At 36.9% G+C, this 20,698-nt stretch overlaps 1 protein-coding gene across 1 annotated transcript in view; it reads right to left on the reverse strand.

Annotated features, from left to right (window-relative positions):
- Positions 1-270: 270 nt before the first annotated feature.
- NNT (nicotinamide nucleotide transhydrogenase) overlaps positions 271-20,698 on the reverse strand; it is a 42,267-nt gene continuing 21,839 nt past the window's right edge. The window contains exons 16-22 of the mRNA XM_053932571.1: positions 19,269-19,429; positions 18,195-18,374; positions 14,169-14,328; positions 12,740-12,821; positions 5,262-5,380; positions 4,436-4,551; positions 271-3,201 (exon numbers count right to left, since the gene is read on the reverse strand). Coding sequence (XP_053788546.1) covers positions 3,052-3,201; positions 4,436-4,551; positions 5,262-5,380; positions 12,740-12,821; positions 14,169-14,328; positions 18,195-18,374; positions 19,269-19,429 — 968 coding nt within the window. The 3' untranslated portion in view covers positions 271-3,051. The remainder of the gene's footprint in view (positions 3,202-4,435; positions 4,552-5,261; positions 5,381-12,739; positions 12,822-14,168; positions 14,329-18,194; positions 18,375-19,268; positions 19,430-20,698) is intronic.

The following is a 20,698-nucleotide window of genomic DNA, read 5'->3' on the forward strand; positions in this document are numbered from 1 at the left end:
CTAAAAAACAGTGGAAACAAATCTATATGGTACCTGGCTCAAAGGGATAGTATTCATCTCAAACTGCAGCCACTGGAAAATTAACTACTCAGACTAATCAGTTATTATAGTTTTTCTTTTATCTTCTTTGATCTCAAAAAAAGCAACACACATCTTGTTCAATCACTCTCAGTTGTCTAACACTTTTCATTTACTAGAAAAGCTAAGTGAAGTTGCTACAGTCAGATGTCAGTCATACCCAGAATGAAAAAATGTAAAGAACCAATGCAATTAGAAAAGAAAAAAGAAAAAGAATATTTTATTATGATTTCCATTCACTACAGCCTTCAATCTCAACATCCTTTGGTGGCAGCTTGATTCTTTTAACTTTCAAAAGTAACCTTGGACTAGTTAACTACTCAGGAAAAACAACAGGAGAAAACAAACACAGTGATCAACAGAGAAAAATAACTGACTTTTTATTAGCACTTCAACAATTATCTAGTGATCCACAGTAAAGCACATGTTAAAGAGAACCATGGTACTCCTGATCCAAAGTAACAGAATGGGGTTTTTCTCCAAGTACAAATGAAAAAGTGTTCCCCCTCCCCCATTTGCTATTTTTTAAAGAAAAGATAGATCTTTTATTAGCTGTCTATGAGCAGAGACATGATGCATACTGCAGCTGGATACTTGTCAAACTACTTGTTTGACAAGACAAAAATTAATGCTTTAGCTGGTAGTGAAAAACACTCTTGATTTTGTACGTTTCTTTGAATTTAAATGTTCCATCTACTTACTACAAATAACTGAGCCTTAGCACGTTAGATCCCTTCAAATCTCCTTTTTTCCTTTTGCTTAGTTGGGAGGGAGATGGAGAATTAATTCTTTGTCTTCCTTCTTCTCCAATTTCCCTCCTATTTTTTATAGATGTGAAGGAAAGGTTGAATACAATGAAATTGAGAGGCCATACATGCTACATTCAAATATAGCTGTCACAGTGTTTTAAATTAAAATCCAATTACAAGCCTTTTCCTGCAGTATACAACATATTAGTACCTGCATGAAAAGTTTTATGTCAAACCATAGAAAAAAGATCTGCAAAAATGATAGATCTGCTGTATGTTGTTACATTTTTAATGTATTACCTGTTCAAAATCTGTGTTTTAAGTGATCTTCACATAAAAACAGAGGTAGCCAAGAAGAAATGCTGTATTTTATATGAGGTCTCTATGCATGATGTAAAAAAAAAATGCTTGTTCTCTTGACCACGAAATGGAAATATGACAAATCCATGTTATTAGGCAAATATTTGAATTTCAGTCAAGGATACTTACTAGAATAAAAACAAAACAGCAATCTATGTCATAATTTAAATTTGCTGGACTTATTATGGAAATTAAAACAGTGCTTTTAATTAGATTAGTGAAAAGTCAAACAATCAAAAGACTGGCTTTTAAGTTTAGTATGATTCTGTGCTGTCCAAACAATAGCTTATTTATTTAGAAAAATTCTAATAAACTCCAGCATCTTAAATATAGAAGCATAGAATGGCTTGGGTTGTTAAGGGACTTTAAAGATCATCCAGGTGCAATTGGAACCCCATGGGCAGGGAACCTTCCACAAGACAAGGTTGCTCAGAGCCCCATATGGCCTTGGTCATGAGCAATTCCAGGGATGGGGGCATCCACAGCTTCTATGGGAACCTGTTCCAATGCCTCACCTCCCTCACAGCAAAGAATTTCTTAACATCTAGTCTAAACCTGTCCTTTGCTAGTTTGAAGCCATTCCCCTTCGTCCTGTCACTACAGGCCCATGTGAAAAGTCCTTCTCCCGCCCTCTTGTGGGCCCCTTTTAGGTACTGGAAGGTGCTACAAGGTGTCACCAATGCCTTCTCTGCTCCCCACTGAGCAGTCCCAGCTCTCTCAGCCTGTCTTCACAGGAGAGGTGCTCAGGGCCTGTGATCAGCTTAGTGGCCACCTCTGGACTTGTTCCAACAGGTAAACATCTTTCTTGTGTTGGAGGGCCCAGAGCTGAAGACAGCAATTCAGGTGGGATCTCACAAGAGCAGAATAGAGAGGGAGAGTTCAAATATGTTTTTTTCAGCATCACAAAAATATTAATTAAGAAAGCATCACTAAGCATCACTACTACTAAAGTGGTAAGTACAATTAAAAGTTAAGTGAACAAACTGAAAACACTGTGGTCCAAACTCTGTGAACAGATTGGGTATGCAAGACATTCTGCCTGTGCAGAACTGGACCACATTTTTTCTCACTTAAAAAGGCAATGACTGGAAATTATGGAGAATTTAGCAGCTGCTTAAAATAGGTAAGCAGTGCAAGTAAATGTACATTTCCTTCTCAGACTTGAAGATTACTTGACAAGTGCCTGATATCCTGTGTTTTATTTAACATAAATGTGCACCATAAAAAGTGGAACCGTATTTTAAAGAAAAGTAACTTTCCTAAAATGTTCCGGATTCACAGCATCCATACAATCCCCAAAAGAAAAAGAACATTATGCTTAGATCTCAAATCATGTAAGCATCTATTTCAGAGAATGCCCTGAGTTCGAAGGGGCATGCAAGGATTTGCTTCTGCTTGCATCTGTTTGAAATTTATTTTTAAGTTTTGATGAAATCAACAGTTGCATTATCCATACAAGCCAAAAACCAGCTTTGATGATAAGATTGAATACAGTTTTGGCACAGTATTTTTTAGTGAATTTCCATGATAGAAGTACAGACAGTAAGGAGGAGGAAGTCAGTAACTATTAAAAGATGGCCATGAGTTATTAGTTCCTTCTTGTACCAGCACAATGTTGACCTTAAAAAGAACATTTTCATTCTTTTATGCATTGTCTCATTGGAGATTTAGTTTGAAGGGCTAATCCACCCATCTTTTTCTAAAAGTCTATATCCCCTGACTGAACTACATCTCCTAGGAGTCAATGCAGTCTTCTCCAAAAGCTAGCTGCCTTAGGACATTGAGAGATTCTTCCACCTCTCATTTTCTGTGACGTCTGTGACAAAACTGTAGTCGTAAATATGAGCAGAATACAAATCAGTATTTAGCTTTGGTACGATTCCCTGACTTTAGCCTGCAGAGCATCACAGGTCTTTTTAGCATCTCCCAACAACATGGCAGTATTGGGCTTGTAGAAGATGGGATTGTCCACCGCTGCATAACCAACTCCCAGAGATCTCTTCATTACAATGACCTGCACATAAAGAGTTCATGTTTGAAATAGCAAAGCACAGCCACCACCCTTCCTCAAACACAGGCAACACAAAACCAACCTCCACAAATAAAGAGAAACCTCTGACCAAAACAGGGTGCTCAGAAAATGTATTTCAGATTTTAATATAGCAGATAAATTGATATCCAGATCAATTTCAGAATCATTTTTTTGTTAAAAATAATTTTTGTTAAAATATTTCAAATTAAGAGATTGCGGATATTGCACATGCATTTACTTTATTGCATGTAATAAAGTCAAAGCAAGCATGTCCACTGATGACCATAACATTGAAGGGTTTTGAGACTTTAATTTTGCAGTGGTCAATTCCCTGATAGCAATAAAATTCAGATAAGTGTTCACATCAATACTTGGTGCAACAGTCTTTTTACTATTCATCTGTATTACTTCATACATAGGACATAAAAAAATAAAAAAGCAGCCAGTTTTACCTATTAAGTGTCAAATTAGTTAACCGCGGCACCTTCAGCAGAGAAACTAAGAAGCTTTATCTTAACTGTGTCTGTTTTTATTTTTCAAATTGCAATATATAGCTATACACACTGCTGATAAATGTACATGCCTGTGACTGAGTATTTGAATGGATAACCCACAGAACAACTGAGGCCACGGCTGCATTCAGAACAAGGTATCAGAGATTTCACACCAAGGAAAGACAACTATATGTGCTTTAGATCAGAGCAAAACTGTTAAGGTAACTAAACTGTTGGTTCAACTTGGACAGTCTAAGCACTCTACTTGGCTCAGCCATGCATTGTTTGCATTTTTTGGGGGGGATGTTTGTTGGTTTTTAATTATAATTTTTTATTTTATTTAAGCATATTATTCATTCTTGTATTTCCACCTCAGTATTAACGTTGTCAACTATAAACTTAAAAAAACAGGTATTAGTACACAAATGTTTCAGGGCTGCGGATGTAAGCAGACCACCATTTATTCTAATCACATTCTAGTAGAAGCATTCTAATTGATCTTTTCTATTACAGTCATCATTGGTCTCACTGAAGCACTTGATGATTCTAAAATCATGAACAGTGCATCACACCTGGAAAGCATTGACCATTTTGTTGGACAACTTGGAGGAAAGTTTCTTGTAGAAACCAGAATAGTGGAAGAATCCTGTTAGCTTATCCTACAAACAATGTTTTTAAAAGCTTGCTAAAGGTAGGTGATAATTCAATTCCGTTAATCTCACCTGCTTGGACTTCCAGACCTCAAGAACCGGCATTCCAGCTATGATAGAGTTCGGATCTTCCTGAGCTGCTGAATTAACTGTATCATTTGCACCAATTACAAGGACCAAGTCAGTTTCTGCAGCAAGACAAGGAAAATAACACTGATGAAAAATTATCTGAAATCGAAAGACTGAGGCTGATGCACATTCTAGGCCAAAGGATCCCCAATGGTTAAGCATGCACACAAGTATTTCACAAACTTCTCAGGCAAATTGTATGTCAGAGTTCAAATGTGCTGCCAGCTACCTCTAACAAACTACACGCATCCACAGTCCAATTCCAAGGGACTCATTAGACCACCCTGCCACACAAAATGTAAAACCTTTTAACATTTAAATGTGGTTGAATACACACATCACTTTCAAATTCTTTTGTGCCTGGCTTTTCTTTTGAATATTCTTCTGAAAAACCTTTAGCAGCAACCTTCTGCCTTTTAAATAAAGATGTAAAAAAGCAAGAAATTGCCAGTACAATGCAGTGCATGACAGGGTCAAGTCATCCACAATACCTGAACTAAAGAAGTAATAATAATTTTCCTCTGCAAGGATGTGGCAGTAACAGAGATAATAAAGACACAGCATTTGCCATTTACTTCACAGCTACAAGCAATTTTAAAAAAAGAGCTCCCCTACCTTTCCCCCCAGAAAAGACCTCTTGTCCTCTACAAAGAAAAACTGAATGGCTTGACTGCTTGACTTTCTATTGTTAAAATCCCTGTGCAGTGCCAAGAACAGAATCAAATAAATCATCCAATCTACTGGAATGGCTTATGGCTTACGTGCTAACCTGGGAAGTCTTCATTGATTTCATCCATTTCCAGTACAATATCATAGGGAACGCCAGCCTCTGCTAGCAGTACGTTCAGCTGACCAGGCATACGGCCAGCCACAGGGTGAATACCAAACCTAAAAGGGAAGGAACCCCATTAACAAGTTTGGACTACTGCGTTTTATACATTAAAATTGTCACCTGTGGCTTAGAAGGCTGAGAAGTTCTTAAGTATAAGCACAAATGGCAATTAAAAAATGAAACTGTTAAAGTTTAACAGTTCACCTTCCAAGCAGTACCGTATTTCAAACCTTGTGACAGATTCTTTTGGACTTTTACAAATGAACCTTTTAATTCCAAAACTACCATCCACATTAATATGTTTTTCAGGTCCTTTACATCACTGAAAATGCCACAGACTAAATAAAATTGCCATGAAAAAGGCAAGAGACCATGCCACCTTTCTGAAGCAAAACTACTCCTAGACCTAGAGACGCCCTTAGCAAATGAGTTTATTGACTCAGGAAACACTTGTATGAACACTTTCAATTCAACAGAAAAATTAACAAGACTTCAAGCACAAGACAATGCCTTGCTGAATTAGGTTAACATGCCACTTCCTTCTCAGGATTGAAACCTTAGGAGGAAATTAAAAGGGGACCAAAAAAAGGATGGGGAGTGAAAAGGTAAAGAGCTAAGACACTGTAACAGTTTAAGCATAAACATTTTTAAAAGTGTTTTCAGAACAGCTCAAAAACAACTTAGAGAGAATACACTCATGAGTTACTAAAACCTCAGACAGACCAACAGGGTGGCACCTGGGGTGCTCAGACATGTATGCAGTTCCCTAAGAGTAAAAACCTGAAAAAACCAGAATGGAGATGTTAAACAGGTTTACCTGCAAACACCCAAGACGTATTTGGTTAGAAGTAAACCTGTTTCCTGTTGGTACTCTTCTGATAATCTGCTGGTCCTTATAAGCAAGGCATACCCATGCCTACTGTCCTGTGCACTTTCTGTCTTTCCATCTCCAAAGCTATCACTAGATGGAATGCTGGCTCACACATACCAGAAGTGCCTCAGATTAACATTGTATGGGGCTGAAGATAATGTTTAATTCAGAAGTCTACAGATACTTTGGAAGAGAAGGAAAATAGTCAAGAAAAAACTTGTATTTTTGAATTCTTGGATTTTGGAAGAGAAATTTCTGAACAGAAATCCAATTAAGTCAGGAATTAAATGAAAGTAACTCAGAATTCCTCAGAAAGGAGAGAATTACTAATAAATCAACTTGCCATGAGAGATGGATTTTCATATACTTTTATTTTTAACTCCACCGTGATGGGAATGACTGACGGACCACAAGTCACAGTCCAATCAACACAGATCACTTGTGAATTGAAAACTGTACAAATACATCCTTAAATGGGCAACTGAGCACTCCATCATCAAGGCAACATTAATACAATAAAACATGAGACAATTGGAACTCCAGCAACAAAATTAAGGACATATGATTAATCCACATAATACTAGATATAGTACAACTTTAAGCTCTAGGTCAAAGAGTAGGATAAAAGCTAGTTTTAAAATTAATGCTTTTAAAGAAGAACAGGAATAGATTGTATTCAGCTAGTAAACATTCGGACCCTGTTGCAAAGGCTAATACCTAGAATCAGAAGGAGAGCAAACATACAGCACAAATTCCTAACAGCTTATGTTTCACACCATTCACTCAGTAACACAAGCCATGTGCAGATAGATCTTAAGTATACCAAATATGATCACTAACAGTACAGTAGGAGAACTCTTATTTTGAAGTACCCTTGAGAAAACTCATCACTCCTCTGGCAGTGAAAATAGATTTTCTGACAAAATTCTCTTTTGTGTCTAATAAAATTATTTGAGTGCCTTTGTGACCAAAGCTGCTTTGGCAATACACAAAACAAAATACTCGTGAGGTTTCTATTAAGTACTATATACACATACAATCATATTTCAAGGGCTGGAAAGCCAAAATTTAAGCTGCCAAGAGAATGAATTTCACCTTTGACTTTGCCATTCCTGGCAAGAGACATGGAAAGAAGAAAAGAAAGGGACAAATTATCTTCAAACAGGAAGAGTTATGGCAGGAACCATCAGTAGTTAGAGACTTCTGACAGACTCTGCTTAAAACCACATACTGCGTATTCAAAAAGTTTGAGAAAGCTGCTCATACAAAAGCTTTTTTGGACGAATATTGAAGTGACTCCCAAAAGTCTGCTTCTAAGAGTCTGTTAACCAAATATGACAGTAGCTTGCCAGTACTGCTCAAAATTGGATGTGCAAGAATGTAAAAAAGAATAATTTAAAATTATAGCTTCTCTAAGACTCTCATTATGTCACAAGGCAACATTTACAAACCTCTGGAGTGAACTCAGCCTATCCAATAGAAAGCAGGATTCAGAATTCAGGTAACTATACAAAATAGGTACCAAAAATCCTTGATGGCTAATAACGTGTCTAACAAAAGCAGCAATCTTGCCTCCAACTCCTAACAGCAGCAGTTCTTCAAGGCTATATGCATTTCAGCAGGAATATTTTGTTACATATGCTGTCTCAGATGTTCATAACATGAACCTCATTCATATTCAAAAATTTAACACAGAAATTATTTTAAAAGGGAAACATGTTTTATGGCAAAAATGCTTTCAAGTGAAAAATTTCAAAGTTTCTTTGATAATCTTTTGCTATCAGTAAAGCAGGAACTCCCTTAGGTTGGTTGGTTTGTTTATAAATCAAGAAGAAATCTTAAACCACAACACATAGTCACAGTCATGTTGCGTATGACTTGAAACATTATTCTGGCTTTTCACTGAAACACAGAACTCAACAAGAATTTTTTCTTTTGACCCTGACAACATAATGTGGGGCTTGCTTACCACCAACAGTTGTCAAATACTGAAGTAAGTGTACATCACCTTGCTACTCACACTTCACAGGTAAACAGCGTGAGGCAAGCATATTCAACTCTTTTAACCAGCCTCTACTGAATAATTTTAAGTTTTATAAAGACAACACAGCACACAAGTTTACATTTTGAACTTTTTAAAGTAATACAAACGTGCAGAATTTTATTTTAAATTTAGACTAAATATCTAAAACTCCTGACATACACATACTTTCAGCACAGAAAACACTTTATCTGAAGTTGGGGGGATAGAAAGGACTGAAGGTGGTCAAAGTAGTACAATGTCAGTAATATAAAAAAGACAGCTATAGCATGAAAAATTACTGAAAAATTTCAGAATAGAAATTACTTTTCATACAGCTCATAAAGTCACTATCTATCTTTACTACAGCTGGCTAAATGACATTCTTATAATCAATAGTAAAAGAGTTGGCTCACAAGACCAGCACCTAATCCAGTAGAGAAGTGTTTCAAGATCATTTCATCAATGTGAAGATAGGGTTCCTGTCATTATACTGAAGTTGGCCAGAGCAAAGTAACATCTGCCTGGTGCCTAATTTAGCTTACTCAACATTTTAAATGTTGTATTTGCCCAAGGGTTTTGCTTCACTTACACCTCCGCACAGCTCATTCACTTTATTTAGACAGCTCTCTGCAGCTCTGTTGTAAGTACAAACAACAATCCATTATTCTAGGTAATGGGAAGTGAAAAAAAGCCAGCAACAAACTAGATGACCAGCGAAGTACATCATTCAAGTATTCCACAGCTTGAATCCTGCCATGTAACAGTTGCAGTGCAGCATGACTCAGAGTATAATGTTTATCACACATATGGATAACTGTAGGTTACAGGCATCAATACACAGAGCTAGACCAGCTAGCTTAGACCTACTGTTATGCTGAAGGCAACATATGCCCCCGGAAACAATCCTATGGCATGGATCAAGCTCAGTGGCTCTGCTGCAGTCAAGTAGTTAAATTTAAATTAAGTTAGACAGCTAAATTACACATACTTAAATAAGGACTGATACTGGCTCCCTATTTCCAGCCACTATGGTTTATGACAACAGGGGCAAGATGCAGATGGATTTTAGCTCTGTGCACAATTACAGCTGCATTCTTGCAGAAGCCATCAGGCACTGCATGGTTTGCAAGCTCTAACTACAGCAATAAAGCACTGGAGCTAAACAGACCTGTTGGACTCCAGCTATCCCTTCATCTGCAGCATTAATAATTCAGAACCCACACACCAAAGTTGATTACAACAAACCAAGAACTAACACACAGGTAAAGAGTTTGTGTTCTTGTGCTGTGTATAACTCAGCTTCCCAGAAACCTGTACCAGCACACATTGTTCTTATGCTGCCTCTCATCAGTGACAGTCATTTCCATCTGTCATGTGAGCTAGGAAGTGTATTAAGCCTGCTTGGGACAGCATCTTAACATCTTGTCCTTTAAAATTCTTCTAGATTTTCTTTTAGAGACACAAGAGATGATGGCTTTAAACTGACACCATAAACAGTTGTAGGTAATCAGTCTTATTTATTAATTTGCAGATAAATGTGTAACTGATACTCATGCACATATTCTATTACTTTCAAGAAATTAAGGAGTGGAGAAAAGATCAGAAATACTAAAAACATTTGATTAGAGTTCAACCGCTAAGGTATCAATAAAAAAAACTTAAAACCACAGGTACAATACTAAATCAATACTACAGTATTTTCAAAAATGTAGAAAACTCTTGTTTTCATGTGTTCAAAAGTAATTACATTCTCCAGCATCAAAAGACAAAAATCCAAGTCCTTCAAGATATCTACCTTTAAAAAAGTTTAAAAAAACCCAAACCAGAACACTAACTTCCCAGCAACTATTTTGAAAGGCTGTTAAAGAGTCAATGTGCATGTCTCTCAGATATGAATTCCTAGAAAATCAACTTATTAACTATGTAATTATTTAGAAAGTCTACATGAAGCATAATTTTAAGAATCCTCCTATACCAAAGTCCATTTTTCTTATCAAGAACATCTTACTATTCAGGAGAACAAAACACACTGATAGAAAATGTCTCAAGAAAGTCATACTGTGGTAAAAACTAAGACAGTTAAGTGGATGTGAATATGGAGAGCATCAACACCCTTGCATATACGAGAACATACAGTTTTAGACTGTAATTATGTTTCTATATACAAAATTACTACAGAATATAGTTTTATTATATAGAAAAAAAATCAGAATTTCACGACCAGGGTTCTACAAACAACATAACGTGGCTGATGAACTTTAGTAAGGCAGGAACTTTCAACAATTTACTTACTTCTAACTTTGCAGAAATACAACACCAGTTGTAGAACAGCCATTTCCTCTCCAAGGCCAATGCATTCAAGGGGGCTATGGGATTTAGCCTATAAAAAATTTTGGTGTTTATCCATCCATGACAAGGGAAAGCTATACTCAAGGCTCAGTAATATCCAGCTTTCTCTGTGACTTTACTAATGCATTAAAGATGTGATCTGCTGCAAGACCATCTCAAGTGAGCAATGATGTTAGCTATGCAACTGAGTAACTAAAACAGTCTAAAGTTTCCAAAATCTCTCCTGTATTTCTAAATTTAAATCCTAGTCAAAGGTTACGCATCATGTTATATAATCTGTGGTCTTCAATGAGAATGTTATGGCTATAGGCAAAGCAAATTAAAACAACAGCTTCCCTGGATGAGTGGTGAGCCATGAAACAAAAAACCAGACCATATGACAGTCGCAATCTTTCTTGGCACTCGATGGGCATTACAGACTGATGCAATCCTGTGTCCATGCTGGCAACCCTCCACAGCGTGTGTGTGAGTGTCACTACATCTGGATGGTGAGTGCATTAGGGTCCTGAGGCACTCCAGGCCTACTGAAACCAGAGGACAACAGCTGCACTCAATGAACACCATGGGAGCTCAGCAAAGTGATGAAAGGCCTGAATTACCACAAACTGTAAATACAGATTTATTTCATTAAAATACTAGGTAACCACTGCAGCGATCCCTTCCTGAAATTGATTCATTTCAAGTATAAGACATTTATTTCAAGGACTCTTTCACTTTTCTCCCCTGCAAAGCCAACATAAAAGGCAAAAACAATCTTTTTTTTTTATTTCACCAAGGTTGGTCAAAAAAGAGCTAACACCCCACAGAAGCACTGAAAGGAAAGACAGAAGTATACAAGACTGTCATCGCATTAGCCATGAAAGGGTTTTTTTGTTGCACAACTAAGGTGTCCTCAAATGTGATCTGAACATACACAGAGCTGCTGCTAAACATGGAGAAAAAAGGTGTCAAGACTGCTCCAGGAAGCAAATGCACTACCACACACCCTCATTTCTCATGTATGCACAAACAAATCCATCCATAAAGCAATTTTATATGTAAAATTGCAAAATCCTTGTTAAATGCTAACAAGTTATTGCTGCTAAACCCTAAAACTCTACTGTTATCCAACACAATGCTGTAATATGCTGCCAAAGCTTACATGCAACTTTTTAATCAGGTTGGAAAAGTATTGGAAGAAGAAAAACAAAACCAAAAAGCCCTAATTACTACAGGACTGATTCCAAAGGGAAGTCACCATCTAATTGAAATAAACATATGGAAATCAGAGAATGAGTCTGGCTAACCAGCATCTGCCAAAATACCTTGTTTGAAGTGAAAACTGAGCCTCGATTGATTTTTAAATATTAAGTTATCATAATTAGAAAACAAGCAAAATTTCAAACAATCAGCAAGAAAGACATAATGTTTGCTTCCCAGTACTTTCAGATTCTATAAGGTCTACAGAAAAACTGAAGGAGGAAAGGACTTGAGGCCAATACTGGAAACCAAAAAATTATCTCTGTTTTTTGGAGCAGCACTCCAGCAGAATAAATTCATGAGACTGAAGACATGCACTCCCATAATCATTTCATGACCTGCTCAAAGAACTCTAATAGCACCCTTGCCTGCAACAGCAAAATCTTACAGGAACCCCGTAAGTGTAGGTGTAAGTTGCTTAATGGTTTGGAGTATCTGCCTTAAGAGGAGAGGCTGAAAACTGGGATTCTTCTGCCTGCAGAAGAGAAGGATCAAGGGAATCTTATGGGAATCAATGTGTATAAATATAGATGGAGGGCAACAAAAAAGAGCCAGATTCTTCTTAGGGGTATCCAGGGAATGGGCAAGAGGCAACAGCTGAATTCCAACACAGAAAAAAACAGTTTTACCCTAAGGATAAGGACTGAACATCATAAGAAACTACTCAAAAGAGGCTGTCAGTCTCCATCTCTAGAGACAAGATATTCAAAATCCAATTGGACAAGATTCTAGACAGCTTCTCCAGTTGATTCTGGTCTGAGCAAGGGGGCTGGATGAACTACACAATCTCCAGAGATGTCTTTAACTTTGCTATTCTGTGCCTCTGTCAATGCTGAAAAAAAAAGGTTAAACCAAAACTGAGACTTTTTGTGGCTTTAATGGAATGAAAAAACCAAATCACCTGTAATACTTTTCATTAAGGAAAGCACTTACCTGACATTTTTCCTTTGTTCTCTCAACATCTTTACCAGATCAGCTATTGGGTACTGAGCTTTTGCTGCACACAAACCATAACCTGAAAGAATTTCAAAATTTTAACCTATTTTCCTGTTTTAGTGCAGAAAGACTAGATGCAGACAATAAGTGTACCTTCCACACAAAGAGATGCTCTCATAATTAAAAATAAATGAAAGAAATTTAAAAAACACACATCAGATTCTCATACATTGCCAGCCTAACCACTCTAATTAATCTCTTTTTTGATCTCCTGACCACTTATAGTGCAGTGATTTGACCAGTCAAACAACAAAAGCACTTATTTCGCCTTCACAAAAAGACACATTCCTTTCTCTACCAGAAAAGGATTTCCAGGCAGGTATTTTGAAAAACTGATAAAAGGGCAACTGTCAGGTTACTTCACAACCATTATCTTCAACAGAATTTCAATCTGCATAATGCAAGTCTAGTAGCTGGATATGGCTTTTAGCAGCAAATAATCTTTTCAGTCTCTCTGAGCTAATTCATCAGAGCAACTATACCCAGGAGAAAAATAACAAGCATATATTATTAATGTCCTCAAGGTCTGACCACAAGAGAAAGAGCCAACTCCTTGAAGATGATGGCAAGCTTCCTTAGAAACAAAGGTAGCTTCCCAAATTAGAACCTTACCTCACTGATGGTCTCTTTAAAGCAAAATGAAAGATAACTTCGTATTTTAGCATTCTTCACATTCCAGTGCTAAAATGAGTTTAACCTGATAGTCATGCCTTTCAGTTGAAGGAGAAGTCTTGAACTGTCCCCTACCTGAGTTTTCCTTTCAGGGAACGTACTACTAAATGACATGAACAGCCAACATAATCATTTCAGACAATTCAGGTTTTGGTTTTCAGGTTGGGTTTTTTTACTTTAATTACAGTATTTATATTAACTAAATTTTGGACGGGGGTTTTTGGCCTTTCTTTTTAATAAACCAGTGTAGAATTGAGCAAGTACATGAGAAGTGTAAACAAAATCCTGTCTTTCAGGATTTAACAGACCTGTTAGTACAACTGGTACCACTGGTACTATAGTTGTGCTTGGAAACTCAGTTAATTTTGTGTACTGCTGTTGTGGTGTAAGCCTAATTTACAAAAGATAATCTTTGTTCTGAAGAATTTAAAATGCAAATAAAAATGACAAACTTTGAAGACACATGCACAAAGAAAAATGAAGTGGCACGCATCTCTGCACAGGGGAACGATACCTGACCAGGGAACAAAAACAAATCATATGGACCCAGTCAACATTTGATAAGCTGCTGCCATGCTGCTACCTCTTTGCTGCTACCTTTTTTTGGTTTGTTTTGTGTTTTTGTTTGGTTGGGGTATTTTTTTTTAAATTATATCCTCTGAACATCTTGCTGTATAAGTCAAGAGAATCTTACCTGGAGTAATAATAATACTATTGGCTTCTTTTATCATTTCAACTGCATTGTCCACATTGATTTCTGTGTGAGTTCCAGTAATTTCCATGGGTTTCCCACCAGCTGTTGATGCAGTGCCATAGCCCCCAAGAATCACATTTGCAAGGGAACGGTTCATAGCCTAAAAGACAGGATAGTTTTGATTATATAAAGATGAAATCAAAAAATAAAGGTGAGAGTCCACAAAGAAAAATTCTGAAAAATATTTCTGAAAATATTAAATATTTATAAATATAAATATTAAATATTTATAAATAATATGTATTTTCTTGACAATAGTCTTTATAAGGTGGTTTTTCCTTCTTATAATCCGAAGACTTTTAAAACAGGCTCTTTAAAACAGTTTACCACAGCCATCACCAAAAATCAGCTTCGAACACATTATATTACACATGCAGTGGGAGAGCACCAATATTTCTCCAAAACAAAGAACAGAACTATGCAAATAGCAAATATTGGTCTCTTTTTGTTCTTAAAAGAGAAGACTATGATAGAATGCATGTTTGATGACAGAGTTTCTAATTTTTTTTTTTACATTTGTATACACACACACACATTTTTGCAAGATACTTTCCATAGTTTTTAACCAATTCAACATGAAAGCACAGCACTGCTCCATGGAATACAGACAGCATGGAATCCACAAAGCTCTTACAGGTAGTACTGAAGCAAAACTGCTACAGCAACAAGAAAGGAAAACACAAAAGCAGCTAATCAGCCACACAAAACCAGCCACATTGTAAAGGACTGAAGGGGGCCATTGACTTACTGGCAGCCCACCAAAGGAAAACAAGAGATTTTAACTAGAATGTTTAAGAGGAGAACACACCCTGAAAATCTGGCTCCATTAGACACATAGCCAGGAAAAGCCATTGGCTAAATGCTTTCTTTGGCACGTCTACTTGTGACTGTGGTCCCAAAGCAATATCTGTCAATAACTGGAAATAGGCAAAACTTTAGGGGAGAAAAAACTTTATAAGCAGGAAAGGAAGAGGATAAAATGCTTCTTTAATTACACACATGAGTCATACATCTTCTATATTAGCTGAGAAAGCACAACAAAATTTAGGAATGGATCTGGAGAGACGCAAATATAAGTAGGAGGAAGCACAAAATTGTGCTTCCAGAAGTCCATTCTCCACTGACATTTCAAATCATGCAGTTCCACAGGTTTTTTGCTATAGCCGCAGAAGATGTGCCATTCTTTGAAATTTATTATCTAGCAACTAAGCAGAACAATGATGTTAGAACATCTGTTTTTCCTGGTAAATCATTACTGTTTCAGATGCTGTAAGGGATGCAAACAAACATAGCGAAATTGACATCTTTTACTGTCTACAGCACACACAGTAGTTCGCATGCCCTAGGAATACAATGCCTTTGGCATCTATCTCAATATTACAGCAGTTGTGTCAGGTAAGACAGACAAAAGAAAACTCTCTGCAGATGTTGCACATGCCAAGCTTACAGGAAGCAAAGCATATCTAAACCAAAAGACAACAGTTAGACCAAGTCAAAGGGGAAAAAAAAGAAGATAAAATATTATTAGAAATCTGAGAATCAGCTAAAAGATAGCATGAGATCGAAGCACCCTTGCCCGGCTCCACTGGAAAAAGCCAAGAACTTCCAAGAGAAAATGTGGAAGGCACAGAAGAGCCAAGACCTTATCAAGCAATCGTTAACCAACATAGCTGAGATAGAGTGACAACTCTTCTGCAGCCTCTTCCACCTTTTTTACCCTCACAGATCACAAATATAGAGGTATAAAGTGCAGGCTTCATCACTCACTGATAATCCAGCAAGTGGCAAAAAGTCCTTTGTGCTGTGAGTAGACAAGTAACAACAATGGTTACATGAGCTTACAGTCCAGGGAAAATCAAATACCTGATTCCTGAAAACTGCAAGTGCTTCCACTGTGCCCACAGAAATTTCACAGCTAGTCCACAGGAATAGCCAGCATACAATTTTTAAGACTAACACATCTGAAGAAGATGTATTGCGTTGATGTCTTAAGAGAGTCACAATTCACAGGATAAGCAAACAGTACAGGCCTTTGCTTTTTGAAGTTAAATCCTCTGTCCTTAACTCATTTACCAAATGAAGCTTTAAGAGATTAGCTGGACTGCCTTTGGATAACTAAGCTACAATTTTATCACAAAAATTATTTGAAAAATGTTGTAAAAATAAGGCTTAACTATTAAGGTTTTGCCACAAATACGTCTTTACCTGTGCTAGGTAAGTATTAATAAATATACTAGTTTTGACAGAAATCATACTAAAAAGTAGCAAACAAAAACAAACAAACAAACAAACAAAAACAGACAAAAACTGGGAAGGGGAAACTTTTGCTTCATTAGCACAGATTGAAACACCAAGAGCAGAATTTATTGAAACTCTTGAGCATTTCCTTCTCCGGAAATGCAGCTTCAAGACAATGATACTGAATCCCCTGATTATAACTTTGCTTTTAAAAGTAATAATTTCCATTAAAGAAAGTAAAGCAGAAAAGAAAAATTCGGGACTAAGAGCATGTTATTCTGCTTACAGTGCAGAAATCATACAAAATCATTTTTATTTTACTAGTTGATAAACTTCAGTTGTCTAAGCTTATATAAAGCAGCACAAGATTTCTAGACACTACCTCAAAAACTAAACTTCCTGTAATCAGAGAAACATTGAGGAAAGCCACTCTGTCACTGCCTAAATATTTTGCTAACTACTCGCCCAGTCTTCCTATTTACCTAGGTTCCTCCAACCAACTCTGTATTTCAAAACTCTCTTATGAGTACTAAGAGAGGTGAGCAATATTAAGAAAGGAAAGAGACAGTAAAAGAAAAATGAAGGTAAAGATAGATTACTGGTAAATACATACCAAACAGTTCACATTTTCCCTAAGGTTTACAAGAATTTGATCCTTAAAGAACAGAGTTTTCATACCTGTATTATCCATAAGCACTATTTTCCTCTGATATGGACTAAATTCCTGAATGTACACAACTGAATATTTGAGCTACATAATTTGATTTTCTTTTGATAAGGAGACAGAAAATGTTCAAGAAAGAACAATATTCTTTGCAAGTCATTCCCAGAATTGCTCATTTGAACTCACTTTCACGTAGTTGCACAAGAATACCTTTTTAAGCTTTTCTGAAATTCTTCCTCAAGAATGATGAAAAAGAACGATACTGAATATTCCTAACATGGTAACAATACTATTTATCAGTGGAGATGAAGTAAAAGATGATTGCCAGAGCTGACCAGAGGAAAACATCAGACAGGAGAACAGCGGCACCGATCACAGAAGAGCACAAGGGCAGAAATGAAGCAGGATTACACAACAGGAATGAGAAAGCTGGCAGCTGTTGCACTGCAAACAGTTTTCTTTAAACCATTACCTCTTCATCTTTGAATACAAGACTTCTATACAAATGTTCCAGAGAAAAGGAGGTCATTACTAATAACACAATACAACTCTCACACTGAGATGAAGCTCAAGCTTGATGACACATAGGCGCATCAGCACTGAACTCGTGCAGGCCTGCTGCCACCCCGTGGTACTCCAAATTAGCTGCTCTGAAGAAAAGGGCACACGTTTCTGCACTCCAAAAACCAAACTGTAAATCACTGGCTAACCAACAAACACATTTATTGAAGTATCTCCTGCTACATATTAAATCCAGCTTAAATTTAACCACATTTCAGAAGCTGTATGAAAAAGAAATAGCTGACCACAAGTAATCATACTTCTTTGAGCCCAGATTCAAATCCTTAATGCTTAAATCAATGCAGGTGCTTTTCTCAGTTTTGAGATATGTTTCTCACCCAATCAAAGAAAAATCACATCTAGTCCAACAGTTTCAATCAAGAATTTTCTAGTCTATAAACATTTAACACTTTGAGATCCAATGGCTTATCTTCCTGAAAAACATGGTTAAAAAAGTTTTTTCATTACTCAGCAAACAAGCAGAGTTTCTGTTGACTTCTTACCACACACATGATGTAAGAGAGGATGGCCCCAGAGGAGCCGATGAGTGCACCAACAATAGTCAGCAAGTTGTTGCTCAGGAGAAAGCCCTCAGCACACAAAGCCCATCCAGAGTAACTGTTCAGGACAGTAATAACTACAGGCATGTCAGCACCTCCAATAGCTGCTGTTAAAGTGACACCCTGGAGAAGGAAAAAAATACTTCACGTCAGCAATGACTCAGGAGAACACCCAGAAAAGACACTCAGCCTGCAGCACTGAAAAATAAATATAGAATCATTGAATGGTTTGTGTTGGAAGGGACCTCAAAGATCAGCCAGTTCCAACTGACCTGCCTTGGGCAGGGATATTACCCACTAAATAGTGTCCCATCCAACCTGGTCTTGGACACTTCCAGGAATGGGGAATCCACAACCTTTCTAAGCAACTATCAAGTTACTTAGAGCCTATTCAAGTATTGTCAGTGTAGGTATTCAGGCTGAGGATTGGACCTACCAAATCTGCCTTTTCAGAGAGGACAGAAAGCTACCCCACCATACTCATGCTCTGCTTAGTCACACTTTTTTACTTGCAAAATTATCCTACCAACTCCATGGAACTGTTCATACCATTAAGGCATTCATATTGAACGGTCTTTTTAAAACTCAGTTTACAGAATGGCAATATTCAAGGTAAATTTTGCAACACTGGCATACATTGGTGTAAATGAATGGCGGAAGTTACAAATGGAAATCATCTTAAATCATAATAATCTGTAAATTCAGAGCTCTTTTAGGTATTTTAGGGATTAACTTTCCAAAAAGTCTTCTCAAGTATCATTCTGTCATATAAAAAAACTTTATTAATCAATAGCGGCAAAAGTATAAAAATGCATTCCAGTTCTCTGGAACAGTTCTGGTTTATAGCTAGATCTAGAAAAGTCAATTGCTACTTGTTACTGCAAGTTACCACATAGGCAGGCACCATGCCCACTGTGACTCAGGATGGTAAATATAATGTGTATAGAGGAAACTTGCAAAACTGGAGGATAAACTCCTTGTGTAACTTGTTTCACTTTCTACAATTCCTCAGCTTACCATTATGGCTGAGAGTGCTGACACAGAACCCAGGCAAGTAATTCCCGTGGTGTAGGAAGGATCAATCATGTAGGGAACCATCCCACCAATGCTGGCAACCAGCAATCCTGCATTCAGTGCATGTCGACCAGGCAAGAGCAGGGGGGCAGAATTCAGGATACCTGCAATCAAACATTTTCAGACATGAACATTCAAGGAAGCCTGTTGCTTGCCTTCAGAGAAGACTGAATAACTCAGCAAAAGAAAAATTAAAAAAAAGAAAAAAAGGGAGGGGTAGAAGATAAAACAAGTTAGTTGAAGCTGACTCAGAATTGCAAGACATTCAAACTTCCTCTAGATTCTCAAATACTCTTCTTTAAACTCTATCTACTTCCTAATTTCACTGAAGTGCTCCAGAATAGTTAGAATTTTTTTTTCCTTTTGAAAAGCCTTTTTATTTTTCCTTTAACAAAGTCCTTCCACATTGTCTCTAGATCTTTGTATGTTGAATATGACGCACAGTAGAAAGAAGCTTTTAGCTGGAACTAGGATTATCTCAGTCTCTCAAAAACAGTGTGCTTAAAAAATATGACTACACAGATAACACCAAGTACAAAACACTCCTGCTTTCAAATGCATTAATTTCACAACTACCCTCAGTCACATGGAACTCCCACAGCTTCCCACATCTGCAGAAACTTGAGGGGAAAAGGCAGTTCAATATTTGTGTGATTCAGTTCAAAAAGACAGTCACATTTATTTCACATTTATTTCATCTAGAGTTTTTTTTTTCAAACCACATGACAAAGAGTTGAAACAATGCAAGTTTACCAGTAATAACTTACATCAGATATAACAGTGTCTCATTTAAATTTAAGGGAAAAAATTCTTTTAAAATTCATTTTAATGTAATTTCATTTCATTCATTTTAATTTTCTTATAAAAATTTGAGAAAAGTTGAATTCAAGGGAAAAAAATGAACTGATGGTGTCGGCCAGGGGAGTCAAAGTGTGTGACTTACTACCCTTTTCCATACCATAGGATCAGTAGTTCACTAGTATAGACAAGCTTCATATTTCATACCGTGACAATATGAAAATGCAAGGGAGAAAAAAGTAAACAAAAATAGGAAAGCAGGCTGAAACAGGCAGTGAAGTTCACCACGGACATGCGCACAAATCACTGAGGGGGTAAAATGGAGAGAAAAAAAATAACTGAGAAATAAATTAATAACTACTTAGCAGAGATACATCAGAAATACATACTACTGACAAATCCTTCAAAAGATTATTAGAGAAGACAGATTTTCATCTTTGTCATATTTCCTCCTCCAATGGCTGGTCTCACAAACACTGAAGAAAGCAAACAGATGTTTCCCAAAGGAACTATTGCAAAGTTAACAACAGGATTAGTAATAGGAAGCTCTCAGCCTGAAATTCTTTGTACAAGTA

Source organism: Vidua chalybeata, chromosome Z, assembly GCF_026979565.1.
Source record: "Vidua chalybeata isolate OUT-0048 chromosome Z, bVidCha1 merged haplotype, whole genome shotgun sequence".
NCBI classification, from domain to species: domain Eukaryota; kingdom Metazoa; phylum Chordata; class Aves; order Passeriformes; family Viduidae; genus Vidua; species Vidua chalybeata.